The sequence below is a fragment of the Balaenoptera musculus genome, chromosome 7 (genome assembly GCF_009873245.2).
Source record: "Balaenoptera musculus isolate JJ_BM4_2016_0621 chromosome 7, mBalMus1.pri.v3, whole genome shotgun sequence".
Lineage (NCBI taxonomy): Eukaryota > Metazoa > Chordata > Mammalia > Artiodactyla > Balaenopteridae > Balaenoptera > Balaenoptera musculus.
The window spans coordinates 106858028-106882451 of NC_045791.1; the positions used below are offsets into that span (position 1 = coordinate 106858028).

General features: G+C 42.0%; 1 protein-coding gene and 1 pseudogene across 1 annotated transcript; both read left to right on the forward strand.

Moving 5' to 3' along the window:
* Positions 1–1408: 1408 nt before the first annotated feature.
* On the forward strand, positions 1409–21621 carry LOC118898000 (UDP-glucuronosyltransferase 1A10-like). Its single transcript, XM_036857679.1, has 3 exons — positions 1409–2263; positions 15909–16158; positions 21422–21621. Exons 1-3 carry the CDS (start codon positions 1409–1411, stop codon positions 21619–21621), a joined length of 1305 nt encoding a protein of 434 aa, XP_036713574.1.
* Positions 21622–21725: 104 nt separating this feature from the next.
* Positions 21726–23247, forward strand: LOC118898001 (annotated as a pseudogene).
* The last annotated feature ends 1177 nt before the right edge of the window (positions 23248–24424 follow it).

Genomic DNA, 24424 nt, shown 5'->3' on the forward strand with positions numbered 1-24424 from the left:
GATCTTCCCAGACCAGGGCTCGAACCCGTGTTCCCTGCATTGGCAGGCAGACTCTCAACCACTGTGCCACCAGGGAAGCCCTAGAGCTTTATCAAGTTAATTCAGTTTTTCAAAGACCGAGCTTTTGGGTTCATTGATTATCTCTAATCAATTGCTTTTCTATTTTCTATTTCATTGATATCTATTCTAAAATAAGCCTACCTGCAGGTAGACCACTCACCACCATTTTTATTTTTCAGACATTTATCTGAAACTTTTCCAGTCACCAAGGTAAATGGTGACTAAGCAAATGTCACCAGTTATAGTTTGGGTGTCCTGGACGGAGCCATCTGGACCCCTAACAAAGATTATGCCCCTAGGTTGGCTCTAGAATCCCTCACCAAATGGTCCTCAAGATCTAATCTGACACCAGTGAGTTTACCCATGAAGGTGTCTAGAAAACCTCCGTAGTGTAGTTTGGTCCAGTGCAACAAACATTTCCTTGTGTGCTTTCTCTGTACGAGGCATAGCATGGGTATTGTGGGAGGAGAGTACAAATATGAAGACATGTCCCCTGACCTCAAGGAGTGCTTGATAGAGTGTGAGACAGATACAGAGATTCCTGAAGGAGGGTACCAGGCCTATTGGGGCAATCCCACAACAGACGTCTAAACAGAGGACTGTGGAAGCAGAGAGAAAAGAGAAAGCAGTCCCAGCAGAGTGCTTCGGGCAAACACTGGGCAGGTAACCCTATTATGTGACATATCTAGAGAAAGCAATTTAAAAAAATGACAAACACATTCCATCACATCCCTAGACTGGGAGATGGGGTTGTCAATCTTATCTCAACATTTCAGAAGCCTCAGAGGGTTTGGAAATGGAATAAGACAAGCAGTAACATCAAGCATCGCAGAGACTCTTGTCGACCTCAAGTTCACTGCCAGTGAGGAGGTCAGCGGCAAGGTGCTTCAAATCTTTCCTTGGAACCTGGGACGCCAATCACTTTCTGGGCAAAGAGTCTTTGGTACCCTGAAGATAAAATCCAAATTTTCCTTTGGGAGAAATTGTGAAAATCCCAGCTTTATTGAAACTTACCCTCTTTTTTTATCATTCTGAGTCCTTAGGTTCCAAGAGCATTGTTTAATAATTCTGTTTCTAAAACGGCATTGCAGTGCAATGTCTCTGCTCATGGTAAAGATCAAAAGCTATCTCATCTGGAAAACATATTACTACCTGTTTCAGCAAATGCTTCTCATTCATTATCATCCTTATGAGTAATTCATTGGCAATGAGTATAATTTTTTTTTTTTTTATGAATGTCTAAATACACGCCCTCTCCTGAGGCAGGTTTTGTGCCTGTACTTATGCCGCTCCTGTTACATGAGCTTAGAATCCAGGCAGCTGGATTGCTCTGGGCTGCAGTTAACAGATGGCACCTGCGATTTTAACCGGCTTCCTTCCTCTGTGCATGTGTCTGCTGCTGACACCTGGCTTTGCTGAGGCAGGCAAGCTGCTGGTAGTACCCATGGATGGGAGCCACTGGTTTACCATGCGTCCGGTCGTGGAGAAACTTGCCCACAGAGGGCATGAGGTGGTCTTAGTCATACCAGAGGTGAGTTGGTACCTGGGAAGTTCATTCAATCTTACGGTAAAGACTTATTCCACGTCTTACACTCTGGAGAATTTGAATAGTGAGTTCCAGAAGTTCTCCGATTTTCACTGGAAAGCTCAGCCACGAAGTCTACTTCTTATGTTGATGAGTTCGTCCAACAAAGCTTTTGACTACTTTTTTTCACATTGTAAGAGTTTGTTTGAGGACACAAAATTAGTAAAATACTTAAAAGAGAGTTCTTTTGATGCAGTGTTTCTAGATCCTTTTGATATGTGTGGCTTAATTGTAGCCAAATATCTTTCACTCCCATCTGTGGTCTTCACCAGGGGAGTATTTTGCCATTATCTTGAAGAAAGCACTCAGTGTCCCATGGCTCTTTCTTACGTTCCTAGAGATTTCTCAGGGTTCTCTGATGTCATGACTTTCGGACAGAGACTGTGGAATCATATCCGGCACTTGGAGGAACGTTTATTTTGCCACTATCTTTTCAAAAATGTTGTAGAAATCGCCTCTGAGATTCTCCAGACAACTGTCACAGCATCTGATCTCTTCAGCCAAATATCAATTTGGTTGTTACGACGTGACTTTGTTTTGAACTATCCCAAACCTGTGATGCCCAACATGGTCTTCATCGGTGGCATCAACTGCTACGAGGGAAAGCCGTTGTCAAAGGTAAGTTACTTCTCCTTTAGCATATTAAGAATTAATCAGGCTTTGGACATTAAAAAAAAAAGATTCCTTATTAAACTGTGATTTGTCATTTATATCCTTTGCATTTGTAATTCCTCTCCAGTTGAACAAACTATTTTATGCCAGTTCATTTAATTGTGCATCATCAAATTTTACAAAGCCGTCTTCTTTGATATGTATGTGTATACAATTGATGTAACTGTATATAATTTCCAGGCTGCATTTTTAAATCCTGTTTTAGGAAAAATACTGAAAAATACAGTAAGAAATGAAACTTCCCTTTTGTTAATCCAATGCCACCCCCTACAGGAAAATGCTTTTAGCCATTTTGTATGTATCTTTTCCAATTTTTCTGAAATTATTTAATATTATTTAATATAAGTGCATGTATCTAATGTAAATTCTCACACCCACTTATTAAAATACAATCTAGTATCAGACTGGATATATTGTTCTTTACCTTGCTTTTTTTCACTTGCCAATAAATTGTGGACATCTTTACAGTCAGTACATACAAATCTGTCACATTCTTTTTAATAGTTGCATAAAATTCTTTACTTTGGATGTACCATATTTATTCAACTAACCAATATTGATAGATATTGATAGCTTTTCCCATTTTTTCTTTTATAAGCAAGACTGTATTAACATTCTTAATTTCTTTACCTTCATATATTTCTATGTTTCTATGCTCTTATCTCTGTAAGCTAGAGTCCTTAGGAGTAGTGTTGCTGGGTCAAATAGTATGTACATACTATATTTTAATGAATTCAACAAATTGCTTTCAAAATATTGAACAACCTGACACTTTGGTCAAAAGTATACAAGAGCTCTGTTTTTTCTATACCCCCTCCACCTCCAGAAGTTGTCAAAGTTTAAAATTTTTAGCAAAATAGTTCTACATAGATGCATCAATTTTTGTTTCCTATTTTCTTAGATATACTGGCCATTTGTATTTCCTCTTTTGTGAGTTATGTATTCACATTCTCTAATCATTTTTATAGAACTTTCTTTTTATAGCTAATTATTATGTCTCTTGAGTATTAGGAATATTAATACTTAGTTTTTTATATGTGCTGCAAATATTTTTTTCCTTGGCTATCTTTCATCTTTCCTCATACAGGACTTTCATTTTGGGGTAGTCAAACTGGTTGAATTTTCCTTTAATGGTTTCTGGATTTCAGCTTGTTTAGATCTTTCCAAGTCTGACATACATAAGCATTTTTTTCTATATTATGTCTTAATGTTTTAATTCCACCAATGTTGATAGTTTTATTTCTTATAATAAGAACTTTGCATGGCATAAGGATCTAACTTCATTATTTTTCCTAAATGGATAGTCCATTATCCCAACATCATTTAATAAAAACTCCTCCTTCATTCATTGAATTGAAATGCATCGTTATCATATTTTAAATTCCCATATTTATTTGCATCTGCTTTTGAACTTCCAGTCTTGCTCCACTGATTTATTTATCTATTCATGTGCCAGGACCATATTTTGATTATAATAGCTTTGTAGTAAGTTTTAACATCTGGTAGGGCATGCCCCATACTCATTATTCTTTTTTTTCCAAGTTTTCTTAGTGATTCTCATAATTTATTCTCCTTCACAAAATTGAAAATTGTTTTATCTAGTCCAAAATATAAAAATAAACCATTAGGGTTCTGTTACTATTATGTAAAATATTTTTACTCATTTGAGAAAGGTGAGATTGACTGGCTATTAGTATTAGGGAAAGGAGACACATTGTTAGGATCAGTAATGGTGCGAATAGGGAGTCGGAAAAGAATATGAATGAGAAATTAAGGCTATTGTCATTGAATTGATTAAGAAGAAGTAGGCTTGTGAGACTAATTAGCAGACTATGGGTTGTGGAGTTAATTCAGATTATGTTGCTTTTTGATAGTCAAGTTAGGGGTATTAGTATAATTGTGGGGATAATAAATTTTAGCATTGGGGGAGGTTAAGGTTTTGTACATAATCGGTGCCATAGGTATTTGATACTATTACTAATAAGGCTAATCTGCGTGCTGCCTTGAAGACTGCGAACACCAGCAAGAGGATGGGTATTATGCTGGCTAAGGTGAAGTGTGAATTTAGGATTGTTAGGGTCGCCAGGATGAATAGTGATAATATTATGCCTTCTAGACATAGTAGTGAGGATATTAGGTGGGATAGATATATTAGTAATCCTATAAGGGATATAGTGAAAGCTATAATAATATTTATATACACTAAAGACACTTGGTAATTATGAGTTTAGTCATAATCTAATGAGTCAAAATAATTTGTTTTGTTTTAAACTAAATACAGTTTAGTTCAGTCCATTCCAGTCCTTTTTGAGTTCACTCGTAGGCCAGGCTAATTGCCAATAATGAGATTAAAAGTAAAACCATGGTGAGTATTGTTTTCAGATTACTTGTTTGAGTTGCTCAGGGGAGGGGCAGTAGGAGGGCAATTTCTAGGTGGAAAAGGAGGAATGTAATTGCTACTAGGAAAAATTTTATGGAAAAAGGCAGGCGGGCGGATCCTATAGGGTCCAATGCGCATTCGTAAGGGCTTGTTTTCTCTGTGTAAGTGTTTAGCTGGGAGAGTCAGAAGGCGATGAGTACAAGCAATGAGGCCAGTGCAGTATGTGTTAATAGGGTCAGTATTAAGTTTATTATTCTTTTTCGGGGTGTACCGAAACTAACTGATTAGAAGTCATTTGCACCAATTAATACTATAAGAATTATGAGCCTCATCAATAGATAGATACGTAAAGGAATAGTCATAAAACATCTACAAAATATCAGTATCAAGCAGCGGCTTCAAAGCCGAAGTGGTGGTTGGATGTGAAGTGAAATTTTAATTGGTTCAGGAAACAAACAATAAGGAAGGTGGACCCAATGATTATGTGCAGTCTGTGGAATCCTGTGGCTATGAAGAAAGTTGACCCATATACCCCATCTGAGATGTAAATGGGGCTTTGTAATGCTCTGAGGCTTGTAGGGGTGTGAAATAGACGAGAAGGGCAATTGTAATAAAGAGGGCTTGGAGTATGTGCTTGCGGATTTCCTTCCGTAAGGCTGTGGTGGGCCCAGGTGATAGACACCCAGAGGCTAATAGCATGGAAGGGTTGAGAAGCAGCACCTCTAGGGGGTTCGGAGGGCGAATGCCTGTTGGCGCCCAGCACCCGCCTAATTTAGGGGTAGGGGCGAGGCTTGAGTGATAGAAGGCTCAAAAGAAGATGATAAAAAAGAGGACTTCTGAGACGATAAATAAGATTATTCCGTATCGAAGTCCCTTTTGGACGATTGGTGTGTGATGGCCTTGGAAGTTGCTTTCTCGAATAACATCTCGTCATCACTGATATATTGTTAGAGTGTTGGTTAGTAGGCCTAATATTAGTAGAATTATTGAGTTGAAGTGGAATCACATGATTAGGCCCAACGTTATGAGGAGGGCTGAAAGGGCTCCTATAAGGGGTCAAGGACTGGGGTTTACTATGTGATCCACGTGGGTCTGGTGGGTCATTATGTGTTGTCATGGAGATATAAGCATACTAAGAGGGTAAATACATAGGCTGGAATTATAGCAACGGCAAATTCGAGGATAGTGAGTAGGGTGAGAACAATGAAGGTAATGAAAGCCGTGATGGTGTTGATGCTTATTAGCACTAAGATCGTTCCTCCGATTAGATGTATTAATACATGACCTGCTGTGATATTGGCTGTTAATCGCACAGCTAGTGCTACCGGCTGGATAAACAGGCTGATAGTTCGATAATCACTAGCATAGGGATGAGGGGGGTGGGTGTGCCTTGTGCTAAGAAGTGGGCCAAAAATGCTTTTGTTTTGTTATGGAAACCTATAACCACGGTGCTGGCTCATAGGGGAACGGCTATCCCACATTTATTGAGAGCTGCGAGGTGGGTGTAAACGGGTGGGTTAGTAGTCCCAGAAGGTTGGTTGATCCAATAAATAGAATGAGAGACATCTTTTTGCTATGCTTTTCCTATTCAGAATATAGTACTTCTCTTTACTTATTCAGATCTTGTTTTAAGTCTACCAATGAAAACTTGCATTTTTTTGTATGTCTTTTATTTTTTCTTATTAAAATTTATTCCTAGGCATTTTATTACTTTGGAAACTATTGTGAACAGAGTATATTTTCATTTCTATTTTGAAGTGGTAATTAAAGTATAGCTTTGCTTTTTGCACATTTATCTTGATCTAGCCATACTACTAATCACTCTTAGTAATTTGTAATTTTTTTAGGTATACAATATCGTCTGCAAATAATAACCTCCCATATTCATACCTCTTATTTTGTTTCACTGAAACATATACCTTCAAAACATCATTGAGTCATTAGTTCAATAACAATTATTCAATAGTTTATGAATAATGTTGAATAGTTGGTCCAGACAGTTTGAATTGGAGTTCAATCACTTGCAATTGAAAAGGTACTTTCAAATACAGGAGTAATATTCCTGGCAAATGCAGAGTCTCTAAATCCAGATGAAATGCTTATCTCAGCCTATTATTTTATTAGGGAAGTCCTATTTATTTTTATCTATTGATCTGGCTGCTTATAAGGCTCAGTACATTTTATAATATAGTCATATTCTCTTTTTCCCCTTCGAACTAAGGAGAGGTTACAGATGGATTAGGTACTCAGTGAATATATGTTATGGACACTCTGCTTATGTAACTCCTACTACTTAGAGCATGAATCAAGTCTGGCTAGGACAGCATTTTATAAGGGCCTCTGTTCACCTTGCCTTGCCCACTGGGGACCCCTGGATCCTCACATAGCTGAGGCAGTTTCACCCAGACTGGGTACACACACACACACACACACACACACACAAACACACACACACACACCACACAGATGATAATGTTGGATTTATTTAGCATGACTGAATGCAAGAAAACAAGAATCAAAATATTGGTTGGGCTGTAGAATGTACAGACTTGTATAAAGCACCCCATTTTTATGAGGAAATTGTTTTGGAATAAAAATAATTAAGCACTTACCGTCATACATGTGCTAAAAGTGAATTTAAGTGTTTTTGGAGCAGAGAACATATTATTTTGTTTGTGTAAATTCAAGATGTTATATCAGGCAAACTTTATGTAAAGGGCCAGAAAGTAAATGTTTTAGATTTTTCATGCCAGTAAATACCCCAGCTCTGACACTTAGCAGCGACATCACCTTGGGTAAGAACCACTGTTTCTAAATAGGTTAAATAGGGATAAAATAGTAGCACCACACACAGCTCTTTTCCAGATCAGAAACGGTAATGCATGTAGAGTGCCAGGTGTGTGGCAAAGAATCAGTGACAGCTGTAACTGCCATAACCACGTGGTGCTAGGTATTTCCCAGTACGATTATTTCCAACCTTCACGATATTAACAGTAACGATGAGATCAGGCTCTTTTCAAAACAACATGATCAGATGTCAATATTCTCCTCTTGTTGGGAGCCTCCTATGAATTATTTAACCCTCAGATGGATAGAGTCCCCTTAGGGAGAGTTTAGAAATTAAATATAACAAAAGCCAACATAGGTTGACATTGTTATTAGCCCCGTTTTGCAGATAATGAAACTGAGGCACAGAGAGGTTGAGCGAGTTGCCCACGGTCACAGCTCTGGTAAGTGAGGAAGGCACATGGGCTTATTTGCTCTGCGGCATGTGGGATCTTCCCGGACTAGGGATCGAACCCGTGTTCCCTGCATTGGCAGGCAGATTCTCAAACACTGCGGCACCAGGGAAGCCCGAGGTGAATTTTACATGTCAGTAAGTATTAACAATTTACTCTCCCTCCAGCAATGTATAAATATACCCTTTTCTTCAAATTCTTGCTCACACTTATCTTCAGACTGTAGGTTTTTGCCAATCCAATAGGTGAAAAATATCTCAAGGTTATCTTAATTTGCATTTCCCTCATTAACTGTTTATCTTTTTAAAAAAAATTAAGTTGTTTGACCAGTGAAGAAGAGAGCTGGAGCTGACCTCTCTCAGTGAATATAACTGATGCCACCTCTGATCATATTAGCTCTTCGGGTAACCCCACCATATTCTTGACTCAGTGAATTTGTTGGAAGGCTTTTCATTGCTTGCAATTTTATTGGCTCAAATACTGGGAAAATCTCAGGGTATACTGATTAGGTGTGGCTTGCTCCAGGGATCAAACCATGACACCAGGACCCATTTTTCACCTTTAATTCTTGTATCTGCTTCTGATGATATCCTTCTGGGTGTCATGATACCCAAGCACCTGGGGCTCTAGCCGGAGTCCTTTTCCCAGGATTCCTAGTAAAGTTCTTCTGCCTCATTGGGTCTCATTAAGTGACATGTCCATCTCTGCACTAATCACTGTGGCTGAAGGGATGAGATGTGCTAATTGGTTGAGGCCTAGGTCACATGTTCTATCCCAGAGCAGCTCTTGCGGAGCCTCACCTGAAGTCCAGGGGAGGTCGCTGGGATGAGTCACTTCCTAATGACTTTCCACACTGGACAAATTAAAGATGTTTTCAATTTAGATGTCAGGTTTTTCATTGCTAGTTTATCTTACAAATCTATTATCATATAGATTTCTCTGTGTCCTAATCTGAGTTTATTTTAAGAAAATGTGGGTGGGTAGTAAATAGGAATGCCCCCAGGAAAGAATGATCTGTCAACTTTTAAAGCAATCATTTTGGGGCTTATAAGCATTTTGTATTTGAAGTCTTTGATCTTTGTTCTCTTTTAGGTATTTTTTTCCCTATTGTGATATTTGTAGATACTTTTAAATTTAAACTTGAAATTTAACAAATTCCCCAGCAAGTGGAAGGAATACTATTAGCTATGGGTATTTTTCTTTCTCTCTCTCTTTTTTTTTTTAAGGGCAGCCGTCTCCTTTTTAAATTTTTATTATTATTATTATTTTTTGGCTGCACCACGCGGCATGTGGGGTCTTATTTCCCTGACCAGGGGTCAAACCCACGCCCCCTGCAGTGGAAGCGCAGTCTTAACCACTGGACCACCAGGGAAGTCCGGTATTTTTCTATTAATGTTTCTTAGAATATATGTCTTTCCATGGTAGATTTTGGTCTTTATCAGCTCTGGAAAGTTTTATTCTTTTGCCATTGCATTGTATCTTTTCAATTTATGCTATTTTTAAAACAATTAATGCTATTGAGGTATTATTTACATGTAATAAAATGCACCATTTTTTTTAACTGTACATTTCTGAGTTATAATTTTATATATCCATGTAACTGTCACCACAGTCAAGATATGGGACACTTCCATCACTCCAGTAACTGGCCTTGTGTTCTATCCCAGTCAACCAACACCTTCCCTAGACCTTAGGCAACCACTGATCCGGTATCTGTCACTGAGATTAGAATAATCTTTTCTAGAGTTTCATCTGAATGGAATTATACAAATATGAATGGAAAAAAGCTGCTATGAATATTTGAGTACATGTGTTTATGTGAATAAATCGTTTTGTATTTCTTGGGTAAATACTTAGAAGCAGGATTGCTGGGTCGTATGGTAGGTGTATGTAAACTTTATAAGAAACAGCCAAACAGTTTTTTAAAGTAATTGTACTATTTTACGTTCCTGCCTCTACATTCTTGCTGACACTTACTATTATCAGTTTTTTATATCTTAACCACTCTTGTGGATGCATAGTAGAATTTCATTGTGGCTTTAATTTTCATTTCTTTCTTTCCTTCCTTCTTTCATTCCTTCCTTCTTTTTTGGTCACACTGCGCGGCTTGCGGTATCTCAGTTCCCGGACCAGGGATTGAACCTGGGCCACAGCAGTGAAAGCGCTGAATCCTAACCACTAGGCCACCAAGGAACTCCCTAATTTGCATTTCTTTGTGACTGCTGATGATGAACATCTTTTCATGTGCTTACTGATCACATGCATATCTTTAAAAAAAACAGTGTCCCTTCAAATCTTCTGCTCATTTTTATTGGGGTAGTTGTCTTCTTATTTTTGAGCTGTAAGAGTTCTTTATATGTTCTGGATACAAGTCCTTTGTCAGATACATGTTTTGCTGGTGTTTTCTCCTGGTGTGTGGTTTATATTATATTTTTAAAATAACATCTTTCAAAGAGCAAAATTTTAAATTTTGATGAAGTCCGACTAATCAATTTTTTAATAGTTTGTACTTTTTGTGTCCTAAGAAATCTTTGCCTATCCTAAGGTGTGAAGATTTGGTCCTATGTTTTCTTCAAAAAGTTTAAATAGTTTTAGTTTTTCTGTTTAGGTTTATGAGAGTGGCAGTGGGGAATACCATCTCTCAGGGGTCAGGCTCGAGTGATGTCGTTTTCTATTTCTGGCCTTTGTGGGGTGACCTCACCCACACCCCTGGCGTCAATCACCACCATATCCTGATGGTTCCAAGTCCATCTGTGCAATCCAGGCCCCTCCTCTGCTCCAGATCCGTGAAGCCAACTACCTTGGACATATCCTCCTGGTGTTTCACAGGCACAGGGAACACACGCCGCTCCCTCCCCACAGCCCTGCTTCTCCCCAGGGCCCGCATCTCTGTGAAGGTACCACCATCCCCCCAGGGGTCCAGCTCTCTCCAGGGGCTCCAAGTACAAGAAGTGCAAGTAGAGATCAGATGACACCAACGTCTAAGTAAAGTGCCACTGCGTTAATGTAGAATGGGAGAGAGCCCTTTAATGGGACAAGAACAATCTCACTCCTCTGCAGGTGTGTTCCTGCCCTCACCCCAATACTTACAGACATTTTAATTGGTTTGGGGGAATAGTTCAGGGGCTGAAATATTTCACCCCTAGCTAAGAACCCCTTTCTAGTGCCCAGTCTACGCACAACTTCCAGATCCAGACCATCCTCCCCTGGGCAGTGCGGGATGCCCTCTGCAGCCCTGTCCCTGCCTTCTCTGGACCCATCCTTCATGCGCCGTCCTCTGTGAGCGCCCCCTAGCAGATGCTTCCTGTACTGCCTCTCACATCTGTTCTGTCTCCAGTGCTCCTGCAACTGTGATTCAGGCCCTCACCTCACACAAACAGCCTCTGAATATGACACCTGGGGTCCAGGTTGACCCCTCTGAACTATTCCCTACTTCTTTGCAAAAGGGACTTTTAAAAAACACAAACTTGGGGCTTCCCTGGTGGCACAGTGGTTAAGAATCTGCCTGCCAATGCAGAGGACACGGGTTCGAGCCCTGGTCTGGGAAGATCCCACATGCCGCGGAGCAACTAAACCCGTGCGCCACAACTACTGAGCCTGCGCGTCTGGAGCCTGTGCTCCACAACAAGAGAGGCCGCGATAGTGAGAGGCCCACGCACCGCGATGAAGAGTGGCCCCCGCTCGCCACAGCTGGAGAAAGCCCTCACACAGAAACGAAAACCCAACACAGCCAAAAATAAATAAATAAATAAATTTATTAAAAAAACAAAACAAAAAACCCCACAAACTTGGCCAGGCCACAACAACTTTAGTTGTTGTCCGAGACTTCGGGATGAAGCTCAAGCCCCCAGCTTGTGGTCCCTAGTTATAGGTTGAATTGTGGCCTCCTCAGGGGCCACAAAAGATATGTTGTAGTCCTAACCCTTAGCACCTCAGAATATGAGCTTATTTGGACACAGTGTGTTTACAGAGGTAGTCACGTTAAATGAGGTCATTTGGGTTGACCCTAATCCAATATGACCAGTGTCCTTATGAAAAGAGATTTAGCCACAGAGACAGACATGCACAGAAAGAAGATAATGTAAAGACACCCAGGGGGAAGATGGCAAGGGTGATGCACCTATAAGCCAAGGAAGACCAAGGTTGCAGGCAAACACCAGAAGCTGGAAGAGGCAAGGAAAGATTCTCCTTCAGAGCCTTCAGAGGGAGCATGGCCTTGCTGCCACCTTGATTTGGACCGTGCCCTCAGAATATGAGACAATCAATTTCTGTTGTCCTAAGTCACCCAGTTTTGGGCACTTTGTTACAGCAGCCCTAGAGGTGAATACAGCCCTCTCCGTTTTCAGCCTCCTGCTTCCTGCTCTTGTATGTTTCATGAGTTTCCCAAGGTGTACAGTTCTCTTGCTGTTAGGAATGCTTCCTGCCATGTCCATGCCTCTGTGCAGGTGGGGCCCATCAAAGCACCAATTATGACTTGCCCTCTTGTAAAAAGCCATAAAAATTTGTGTTGGCAAAGGCAGTCTCACGCGTGCAGTGTTTTGGCCCTCACTTGGCGGCATAAGAATGGGCCTTGGCTTAGAACTCTTCCTTACCAAGAGCCTATGCCAGGCTTATCACCTTGTGTGGGAGTATCTTTCCCTGTTTCAGTTTCAATGACTGCTCTTTTGTCTTTGTTTGAAGTGAGTGCATCTTATGCCACTTGGCCAACCCTACTGTTACATCTGTCCTCCTCGGAGAGGGGATGGGGTCTTTCCACCGTGGCACAGGGGGGAGGCATGTAGGCAAATTGCCCTGCATCAGGCATCAGGGGAGACGGACTGGCCGTGGAACACTGATGCCCACTGCTGGAGGTGACCTTGCTCTGTGTCTTCTCTACATAAGTAAAGTGTTGTCCCATCTGGTGCGTGACTGCACTTTGTTCTTCTTGGCGACTCAGATACCGACGTGCAGTAGGCAGAGGTGTTTGTACTTCTATTCCTGGCGGCTGGCACAGTGACGATCTTTGCTATTCTCCATGTACTTGGTGTCCTGCTCTGGGATTGGGGACCAGTGCTCTGTAATCTGCTTGACAGATATGATAGGATATAAGCTGGGAGTAGAGGTCAGAAACTGAGCCTTGGGGAAAACCTGCAGTTATGTGGCTGGGACAGAAAAAGAGAGCATAGATGTTGCTGTTGCAGGGGAAATGAGAGAACCAGGATCCTGGACGCACAGCCTCCAAGGATGATGCAGGGTTGCCAAGGAAACACACCACAGCTTGGTGGCGATATTAGGGGCTTGTCAACTCCACTGCCCCAGGGTGATGCCGGCTCCCTGGGGCTGATGGGCTGACTGAGATGCTGGTTACTTTCTGGCCACATGGGCACAAATGGGTTGTGGATAGTCTCCCTGTTGAGAGGTAGGAGCTGGTGCATCGGGCGAGGGCAGAGTAGGAGAGGTGAGTGCTAAGAAGAGCGGGGAAACTCTCCTTTGGCTCTTGGCCACCCTGGGGCTCCCATGCCATCTGCTGTCTCCTTCATCCCTTTCAACCTCCACTGCTTTGGCTTGCTCTCCAGTGCCTTCAGACAGCCTTTCAAAAAGAAATATTTCCCGGGAATTCCCTGGCGGTCCAATGGTTAGGACCCGGAGCTCCCACTGCTGGGGCAGGGTTTGATCCCCAGTCAACCCCACAAGCCGTGTGGCAGGGGCAAAAAAAAAAATTTCCCAAGAGATTATAATCATTATGTGTGGGAGCATTGGACTGATAGGAGCTACTCCTACCGGAAGCCAGAAATGCTTCTAGGTGAATTTAAAAATATATATATTTTTGGTCATATTACAAATCCCAGGGAGATTTTGCTTGGCCTACCATTACATCTATAGCTTAATTGGGGGCAAAATCAAGAGTGTTGTAATGTTAAATCTTCCCACGCAGGATGTTGTATGCCTCTTCATTTATTTTATTCTAGTCTAGATTGAATCTCTAACTGGAGCAGAGAAAGCACCACCACCCTTTCCAATCCCCTAAGTGCACTGTGTATCCTTACTTGGCTTATAGCATCTGTATTAGGTTGAGTGGCAAACACACGGCAGCTGATCACACTGAGGAAAGCCAGAATGTTGCCCTGGATACTCGCTGACAGGTGTCCATTGCAGTTAGAGCCAGACCAGTAACAGGGGCTACTGAGTTCTTAGCAGAGCGAAGGGGATACAACTCTGCTAACTTGCTGCTTCTGCCACCAGATAGGGTGTCGCTAGATTCACTGGTGGCTGGAAACCCAAACAGCAGCTTCTCTTGCTAACAACACTGACAGCAGCTGCAGCAGCAAAAACAAGCTTGAAGTCCCACCCTCCCGGCGGCCCTGCTCCCTTCCCTAGCATATCCTTATACCCTGAAAGTAGCACATGAGCAGCCTTGATCCTACACTCTCAAGAAATTCTGCATGGCAGTTTGTGGAAATGAATGGGGGACAGAAACGATAGGATGTAACCTGGGAGTAGAGGCCAGAAACTGAGCCTTGGGGAAAACATGCAGTTATATGGCTGGGACAGAAAGAAGATCCAGAAAAAGAGAGCAGAGATGTTGCTGTTGGAGGGGAAATAAGAGAAGCAGGACCCTGGACTCACAGCCTCCAAGGATGGTTAAAGCAAACGCTCCCTGCACAGTGGCAGCTGGCATGACACAGGAGGCGTCTTGGTGTGCACGTGTTTACTCAGTGGTGGATCCCTACTGGGGGTAACTTTCTCCGAAAGGGAAGCCTCAGCCTGGCCGGTCCTGCGGCCTGGGACAGGATGTCGCTATGGCAGAAGCCATGGATGCAGAAGAGCGTGCTCAGTGAGAGAGAGAGAGAGCTGGGCAGCCCAAGGAGCCCTCCCGCACCATCCCCAGGGCAGACGGGACACGGAGATGTCCGTATCTTGCTGAGCACGTGCGGGCATCAGTCTCTGTAGCAGGGCCGGACTCATGGGCCCCACCTCAGAAGGTCCCACAAATTATGGCGCCCCTCTGTTCTGGAGGAATCTGTCCTCATCAGGACTTAGGACTGTAAATGACCTTGGAGCAGAATCTGAACATAAACTATAAGATGTAACAAAGGCCCAGATTAATGTACACCCCAGTCCCTAAACAGAGTAGCAGAAGACTGGAGCCTCCGGCATCAGAAGAGGAATTCAGAGAGCCTGCTCCGAGGCCGGGGGACGGCGCTCTCTGAATCCACTCTGTCATTGCTAAGGGTTGCCTTGTCCACTGATGCCTTAGATAACGGCAACCCCTATTCCACGAGGCGGATACAGAATTCTCAACCAACCCTTCTGCTGTCCTTCCTCCGGAATCCCTCCAGATATTTCCATAGCTGACAGCCACTTCAATAGACTCTGCCCTGAACATGGCAAGAGGTGTCCCCATGTGGAACGGGAACAAAACGGACAGCCGGCATCCCCTCCCCGCTGAGAGAAAGCTGTCTTGGCAATGTTATATATTTCCCTGGATGTGCTCTGTGTTCACCCATGATTGGGGGAAAGAGTTGAAAGAGTTATCAAATAAGGTCACATCCAGCAGAGAGGTTCTGGCTGGGACTAGGGCGCAGGTGACTCCTCAGAGCTCAGTCACAGCCCCATAGAACATGGTTAACAGAGAAATAGGAGGTGATCAAAGGGAATGCGCAGGCACAGCCTTGCTTTGGGCATTGGATGAAAAACAAGAGAGTGAACTTGAATGCTCCCCAGAGGGAACAGCAGAGTCAGATGAGTTTTTCCAAGATAAGGGGGAGTGGTCTTTCCCTGGGTGAAAGCAGAGGTGATGAAACACAGGGATAGACTTATTCTGTAATGATTAATGTAAGGAGGGAGCACTGCCTTCCAATTACATGCCATTTTGCTTAAGTGGCCTGATGATAAGATAAAGAGAACAAATGCAGGCGGCACAGCCTGAACAGAAAGTCAGCTGCTTTTGGCTTCTGCAGAGATGTCCCTGGGACTGCAGCTTCCCTGGCAGGTGCTCCCTGGCCTCTTGCTCTGCCTGTGGGTCGGGCGATGGGCCGAGGCTGGGAAGGTGCTGGTGGTCCCCATGGAGGGCAGCCACTGGCTCAGCATGCGGGAGGCCGTGCGGGAGCTCCATGCCAGAGGCCACCAAGCAGTGGTCCTTTCTCCTGAGGTGAATATGCACATCAAGGCAGAGGACTTTTTCACCATGAAAACCTATGCCATTCCATACACCCAGGATGAATTTGATTACATCATGACAGGCAAGATTCATCTGCTTTTTGAAAGAACACATTTTCTAACACTGTTTTTGGAAATTATGGCCTCTTTGAAAAATGTGTCTTTGGTCTTTCAAAGGTCTTGTGAGGAACTATTGTATAACAAGGACCTGATCAGGCACCTGAATGCCAGTTCCTTTGATGTGGTTTTAACGGACCCCGTTTACCCCTGCGGAGCGGTGCTGGCTAAGTACCTGTCGATTCCGGCTGTGTTTTTTTTGCGTTCCATTCCATGTGACTTAGACATTGAGGGCACAGCGTGCCCAAACCCTTTTTCATATGTTCCTAGGTTATTAACAATGAATTCAGACCACATGACATTCTTCCAAAGGGTCAAGAACATGCTCTACCCTTTGACCCTCAAGTACATTTGCCAAGTTTCTTTCCCTCCTTATGCACGTATGGCCTCTGAACTTCTTCACAGAGAGGTGTCGCTGGTGGATATTTTTGGCTCTGCATCCATTTGGCTGTTCAGAGGAGACTTTGTGATGGACTACCCCCGGCCAATCATGCCCAACATGGTCTTCATTGGGGGTATCAACTGTGTCAACAGGAAACCATTATCTCGGGTCTGTATTGGTGCTTTTATTCAATCAATGTTCCAAGCGGAACACATTTTTTTAAAAAAACAACTTACTTCCAGGTGCTTATTTATCTACTGATCTTTTTAAAGATTTCCACCTCTCACTCTCCTTCTAACAGTGTTTGGTGAGATAAATTGTTAAAGTGCCTCCAGTAGTGCAGTAAAGGTTTGCGATGGTCTTTGAGAGGAATGAGAGGAAGGGGTGAGTGTCCATGATAGGATTGACAAGCAATGGTGTGATTCAACCGTGATTGCCCTTTAGTAAAGGCACGTTCGTAACAGTTGTGCAATTTTCTCCAGCTGAGTAGGAGCAGAGAACTTGAGCTGTGAATCCATCCATCAGGGGATTTTGCTTGAGGGTGTTCAAGTAGGATGAAAGAACTGGCAAATTACATTTGTTTAAAAAAATTTTTTTTAACCCTTCTTTTTTTTTTTTTTAACAAGCCTGGCTTTGTTTCTTTTTTGCTGTTGTTGTTGTCGTTTTTTTTTAAAAATTAATTAATTAATTAGTTTATTTTTGGCTGCATTGGGTCTTTGTTGCTGCGCACGGGCTTTCTCTAGTTGTGGCGAGGTGGGGCTACTCTTTGTTGCAGTGAGCAGCCTTCTCATTGCGGTGGCTTCTCTTCTTGTGGAGCACAGGCTCTAGGTGCATGGGTTTCAGTAGTTGTGGCACGTGGGCTCAGTAGTTGTGGCTTGCGGGCTCTGGAGCGCAGGCTCAGTAGTTGTGGTGCATGGGCTTAGTTGCTCCGTGGCATGTGGGATCTTCCCGGACCAGGGCTCGAACACGTGTCCCCTTCACTGGCAGGCGGATTCTTAACCACTGTGCCACCAGGGAAGTCCCAAATTACATTTGTTGACCTGATAGTTCTTAGTGGTTTTGTCTTGGAAGGGACGGAGGTGTGGTCACAGGAGACCTAAACACCAAAAAGAAGCAGAAGTTTCAGAGAGGTCGAAATATTAAGTGGAAGTGAGACAATGCCAGAGAGAGAAGTTGGGGTCTCTGTGATCAGAGAAAGAAATAATTGAGTCCAACTTTTCAGAGATGGAGCTGTGCTGATGAGAAGTCTTCTGACCAGGAGTTGGTGTCTGGAGTAAAATGTGGGGATGTACCAGAGTTTAATGGCATGTCAGGTAGGTCTTCTACTTGGGACACTGAGGGCATCAAAGGATAGCGGCAGGGGCTAGAGAGGAGGTAAAACTGAGCCTATAAACTCAGTGAAGGTGGGGAGAGCGATGCTGAGAAATGAGTCTCAAAGAGGAAGGGTTTGTTAGGAGGGGCTGACCACATCACCAAACCTACCCTGGCCCAAGCCACCCCACCCCAAGTTTCCATGACAGGAACTACTACTTTCCTCATCCTTTCAGAGTCTTCTTAGGTTAACCCTGAATATTTGGGCTTAATTGAAATAGGACTCTTGGAGGCCAGATTTGTTTCTTAATCCACTGAGTTAGCCATCTTTTTTGCCCTTTTATGTAATAGTCACTGAATTTATATTAACTTCCATGACTTTAGATCTCTTATAGTTTTTGTATTCTTACTTTTGTATCTCTTTTTATTAATGTAGTATATGTTATTGCACAGGACTCTAACTTCATTTTTCTTTTTTGCTCGCACCATAAAGGATCTATTCTACTAGTTTTTTCTTCCTATATGCAATGCATTTGATCAATGATAAAATATGTATGTATCTATTAGATTTGTAAAAAGGGAAAGTAGGGAGGCATTTAAAAAACAATTGCTGCTCTTTCCTTTTTACTTTTTCTGTGTGAATATATTCTGTAGAGTAGACTGCATTGGTTCAAATCCTCACTACCATTTTATAGTTGAATGACCTTGGGTGGGTGACCTAACCATTCTGACCTTAACACTGTCACAGAGAGCACACAAATATTATCCATTATCATTATTTAAAAGGTGCCAAGCAAGACAAGGTATGTCACCTGGAGGCATGTCATTTGGAGGCATGTAGATATGTTTGTGCCAATTTATTTGGTACATGAAAGATCATTTACACTGAAATTCTCAAGTTTTATACATCGTAAGCACAGCATTATCTTTTTTGTTCCACTAGCTTTTTTTTTACTTTGAGATTTTTGTCATCCTTATTTATTTGGTTTGGTTTACCCTTAGATGTGACTCCTTTAAATGTTTATGGAAATTCTTCTCAAAATATGAAAGATTAAAGTCTAAAGTTTTAATATTTTTGTTCCTTCTCCTTCTTAAAGTTTATGATGGGTTGAATTATATTATTGGTCTTCTCAAAGAAATAACTTTTGGATTTGCTTATTCTTTTTACTGTTTTTGTTTTCTATTTCATTAATTGCAGCTTATTGTTTTTATTAATGCTATCATCCTTGTATCCCTTGATTTATGTTATAGCTGTTTTTCTAATTTCCTTAGGTAAGCATTAAGTTCCTTTATGTTTTCTTAATAATGAAGAATTGAAGGTCATACATAAAACATTTTCTTGAATCCTTAGATTTTGGTATAAATTGCTCTCATTTTCTTTTTCTTAAATTTACATGATTGATTTCCTCTTTGAGTCAGTGGCTATCTATATTTTTTAACAAGGTTGTCTCTTAATTCCCATATAGTTAAGATTTATTGTAGCCATCTTTCTCTTATTTTTCTCTAATGATTTTGAATTTTAATCAGAGAATGTTTCTTGTGGGGTCACTGCTTTAAAAACTTTCTTAATAGGTTTTCTTTATGGTCTAGTACAGAATTATCCAACAGAAATATAATGCAAGCCACATATGTAATTGAAAGCTTTTTAGTAGACATATTAAAAAAAGCAAAATGAGGGTTAAAATTAATTTTAATACTATATTTTATTGAATCAAATATATCAAAAACATGATCCATTAAACATATACTCAATATAAAAAATTTTGCAGGTGCTCATTTGCCATTGTTTCTTCCAGTTTTATTGAGATATAATTGACGTGCAGCACTGTATAAGCTTAAGGTGGACAGCGTAGTGATTGACTTACCTAGATCATGAGATGCTTACCACAATAAGTTTAGTGATCACCCATCATCACATATAGATACAAAATTAAAGGAACAGAAACTTTTTTTTTCCTTGGGCTGAGACCTCTTAGAATTTACTCTCAGCGACTTTCATAGATAACATAGAGCAGTGCTAATTATCTTTACCATGTTGTACATTACATCCCTAGCACATATTTCTCTTACAACTGGAAGTTTGTACCCTTTGACCGCCTTCATCCAATTCCCCCTCCCCCCATTCCGCGCTTCTGGTGGCCACAAATCGAATTTCTATTTCTATAAGCTTGTTTGTTTGTTTTTGAAGTATAATTGACCTACAGCACTATGTTAGCTCCTATCACACTACATAGTGATTCAGTACTTCCATACACTTCAAAATAATCACTACAGTAAATCAGGCTATGATATTCACCGTAGAAAGATATTACATAACCGTTGACGGTATTTCTCACACTTGAATTTCTTACCTGTGACATATATTTTGCAACTGAAGTTTGTATCTTAATCCCTCCCACCCATTTCTCTTCTTCCCCTACGCCCCTCCACTCTATCAACCACCTGTTTGTTCTCTGTATCTATGAGTCTGTTTCTGTTTTGTTATAGTTGTTCATTTTGTTCATTTGCTTTGCCTTTTATTTTCCACATGTAAGTGAAATCGTACAGTATTTGTCTTTCTCTATCTGACTTATTTCACTGAGCATAATAGCCCCAGGTCCATCCATGTTGTCGGAAAAACAAGATTCCATTCTTTTTTATGGCTGAGTAATATGCAATAGCCAATATTCTTGTCTATTGTAAATAATGCCGCAGTGAACACAGGGATGCATATATATTTTCTAATTGGTGTTTTCCTTTCTTTGGATAAGTGCCCAGAAGTAGAATTGCTGGATCGTATGGGGTTTCTATTTTTAATTTTTTGAGGACCCTTCATGTTGTTTTCTATAGTGGCTTCCCCAGTTTACGTTTCCACCAACAATGTACGAGGATTCCCTTTTCTCTACATCCTCACCAACACTTGTTACTTTGTTGTCTTTTTGATAATAGCCATTCCGACAGGTGTGCAGTGGTAATCTTATTGTGGTTTTGATTTGCATTTCCTTGATGATTAATGATGTTGAGCATCTTTTCATGTGCCTATTGGCCATCTGTATTTCTTCTCTGCAAAAATGTCTATTTGAGTCCTCTGCCAATTTTTTTTTTTTTTTTTTAAATTTTTATGACTGTGTTGGGTCTTCGTTTCTGTGCGAGGGCTTTCTCTAGTTGTGCCAAGTGGGGGCCACTCTTCATCGCGGTGCGCGGGCCTCTCACTATCGCGGTCTCTCTTGTTGCGGAGCACAGGCTCCAGACGCGCAGGCTCAGTAATTGTGGCTCACGGGCCTAGTTGCTCCGCGGCATGTGGGATCTTCCCAGACCAGGGCTCGAACCCGTGTCCCCCGCATCAGTAGGCAGATTCTCAACCACTGCGCCACCAGGGAAGCCCCTCTGCCGATTTTTAATCATGTTGTTTGTTGTCGTTGTTGTTGTTGACTTGTATGTTTTCTTTCCGTATTTTGGATATTAACCCCTTATCAGATACATCATTTGCAAGTATCTTCTCCCATTCAGTAAGTGGCCTTTTCCTTTTGTTACTAATTTCCTTTGCTGTTCAAAAGGTTTTCGTTTGAACTTGGGCGGGGTCTGCGCCGCGGCCGCAGGCGGACGGCGCAGGTCGGGTCCCTCCCGTCCGCGCTCCCCGGCCCCGAGGCGGTCGATGGGACCGAGCGCCGCGGAGCAGGCGGCGGCGCCCGTCGCGGGGCTGGGGCAGCGCAAGAGCCCGCCGGGAGGCTCGGGCACGGCGGGCCGCAGGACCTGAGCCCTACCGCTCGGGGAGCAAGCTGGTGGCGGGCGATGGGGATGGAGCGGGGCTCCGCCGCCGCCTCCTCGGCCCCGCAGCGAAGCGCCGGGCAGCTCGGGAACATGGCCCTGGAGCAGCTCTGCTGCGTCCCGTGTGGTTAATAACAATACTTGTAGTGGAAGGGATTGCTGTGGCCCAAAAGACCCAAGATGGACAAAATTTTGGAATCAAGCACATTCCTGCGACCCAGCGTGGCCTTTGGGTTCGAACCAGCAATGGAGGTCATTTTGCTGTACCAAATTATCCTGACTCATATCCACCAAACAAGGAATGTATCTACATTTTGGAAGCTGCTCCAAGTCAAAAAACACAGCTGACCTTTGAGGAACATTATTATATTAGAACCATCATTTGAATGTCGGTTTGATCACTTGGAAGTTTGGTTTCTCTCTACATGTAGGTCGTTACTGTGGTGTGAAAAGCCCTCCATCAATTAGATCAACAGGGAGATTCATGTGGATTAAGTTCAGTTCTGATGAAGAACTTGAAGGAGTGGGATTTCTAGCAAAATATTCGTTTATTCCAGATCCAGACTTTACTTACCTAGGAGATTGCCATTTTGAGCTGTCAGGAGCTGACGGAATAGTACGTTCGAGTCAGGTAGAACAAGGGGAGAAAACAAAACCAGGCCTAGCAGTTGATTGCAGGTGGACGATTAAAGCTACTCCAAAAGATAAGATTTATTTGAGGTTCCTAGATTATCAAATGGAGGGCTCAAATGAATGCAACAGAAACTTTGTTGCAGTCTACGATGGGAGCAGTTCTATTGAAAATCTGAAGGCCAGGTTTTGCAGCACTGTGGCCCACGAGGTAACGCGTAAAACAGGAGTTGGGGTGATACGGCTGTGGGCTGATGAAGGTAGTCGGCTTAGCACGTTCAGAATGCTTTTTACTTCCTTTGTGGAGCCTCCCTGCACAGACAGCACTTTCTTTTGCCATAGCAACGTGTGCATCAATAATTCTTTAGTCTGTAATGGGGTTCAAAACTGTGCCTACCCTTGGGATGAAAATCATCGTAAAGAAAAGAAAAAAGCAGGACTGTTTGAACAAATCACTAAAACTCACGGAACAATCGTTGGCATTGCGTCAGGGATTGTCTTGGTCCTTCTCATTATTTCTATTTTAGTACAAGTGAAACAGCCTCGAAAAAAGGTCATGGCTTGCAAAACTGCTTTTAATGAAACTGGATTTCAAGAAGAGTTTGATCCTCCTCATTCTGAACTGTTTTCACCGAGAGACAAGGAGCTGTCTGCAGACCTGTCGGAGGAACTGGACAGCTACAGGAGACGCGGCGCTCCTCCACTGCGTCGCGGTGCATCCGCGACCATCAATGGGGATCGCAAGCACCCAGCATCAAACAAAGCAGGACCAACCTGAGTTCCATGGAACTTCCCTTCCGAAATGGTTTTGCACAAACGCAGCCAATGAAAACATTTAATAGCACCTTCAAAAAGAGAAGCTACACTTTCAAGCAGGCACGTGAGTGCCCTGAACAGGCTCTAGAAGACAGAGTAACGGAAGAGATTCCCTGTGAAATTTGTCAGAGGGAGGGAAGGTTCTGCACAAGTATCCATAGCCATCGATTTTTTTTTTAACATCTTTATTGGAGTATAATTGCTTTACAGTGGTGTGCTAGTGTCTGCTTTATAACAAAGTGAATCAGTTATACATATACGTATATCCCCATATCTCCTCCCTCTTGCGTCTCCCTCCCTCCCACCCTAGCCATCGATTTTTAATCTTCTACTGAAGGTGACATTAATTATTAAGTATGTACGTGTGTAGCCTACAGCAGCAGCCAGCCCTTTTCTCCTGTCAGAACTAGGAAGACCTTCATTTCCCATTAACCTAATGTAATGGTGAAGTTTCTATTATCTCAGGCAGTCTATATATGTTAACCCAACCAAGGAACTTACTCCATTCAGTAAAAAACAAAAAATAAGCCTCTATTGCTCAGTGCCCTACAAACAAAGCACCAGTTACATAGTAGCATTTGGAGAGAGGAGGGGTAGTGGTGCGCCAGGCTCAGCTGCCTGCGGGTCTTAGCAGCAGGAAGACTGCTCTTGATTGATACAGCTCTGTCAATATTTTGATCCCACAGTAAGTTTAAAAGTAAGATTTTTCTTCACATTCCTTTTATTTTTTTCTTTTCTCTAAATTTAATCTGTTTTATAAGCCAGTAATTTTACCCTTTCAGTTTCTTATGTAAATGGTTCATGTATCACACGTATTTCAATATAGGCATCTGTTCTAGAATTTGTCAAAATATAACTAGTTACTGTGGTAAGTGCCAATTAAGACGCAGAGTTGTGTTCTGTCCATCTGCTTCTTCTTGACTAGTTTCTATACTGCTGCCTTTTAATCACTGGATCCTTAGTCTTTATTTTCTGTGATATGATTTAGCACCTTTAAGTCATATTCTGTCTTAGTTATATTATACGAGAAAGTTTCATAATCCTGGGACGTATGCACCATTGCCAGTTATACCTAAAAACTTGAAAAAGATTAAAAATTTTTAGAAATGCTTTGAAATTTCCCAAGTTTTATCACATTCAGTGATAGCCCATCCATTCCTGTGAGCAAAAAGTCATTTAATTCATTTCGGGGGAGGCCTATCATTATATTTATTTCCAGTGTTTCTCATTACTAGATCTGTGTTTTTTATTATTTTTATAAAAAGATTATTTCACTCCCTTTGTGTTGGTTTATCTTATAGGCTGTGGTAACCAAGGTTGTATGAGAGTTAAAGGAAAATGCCTAA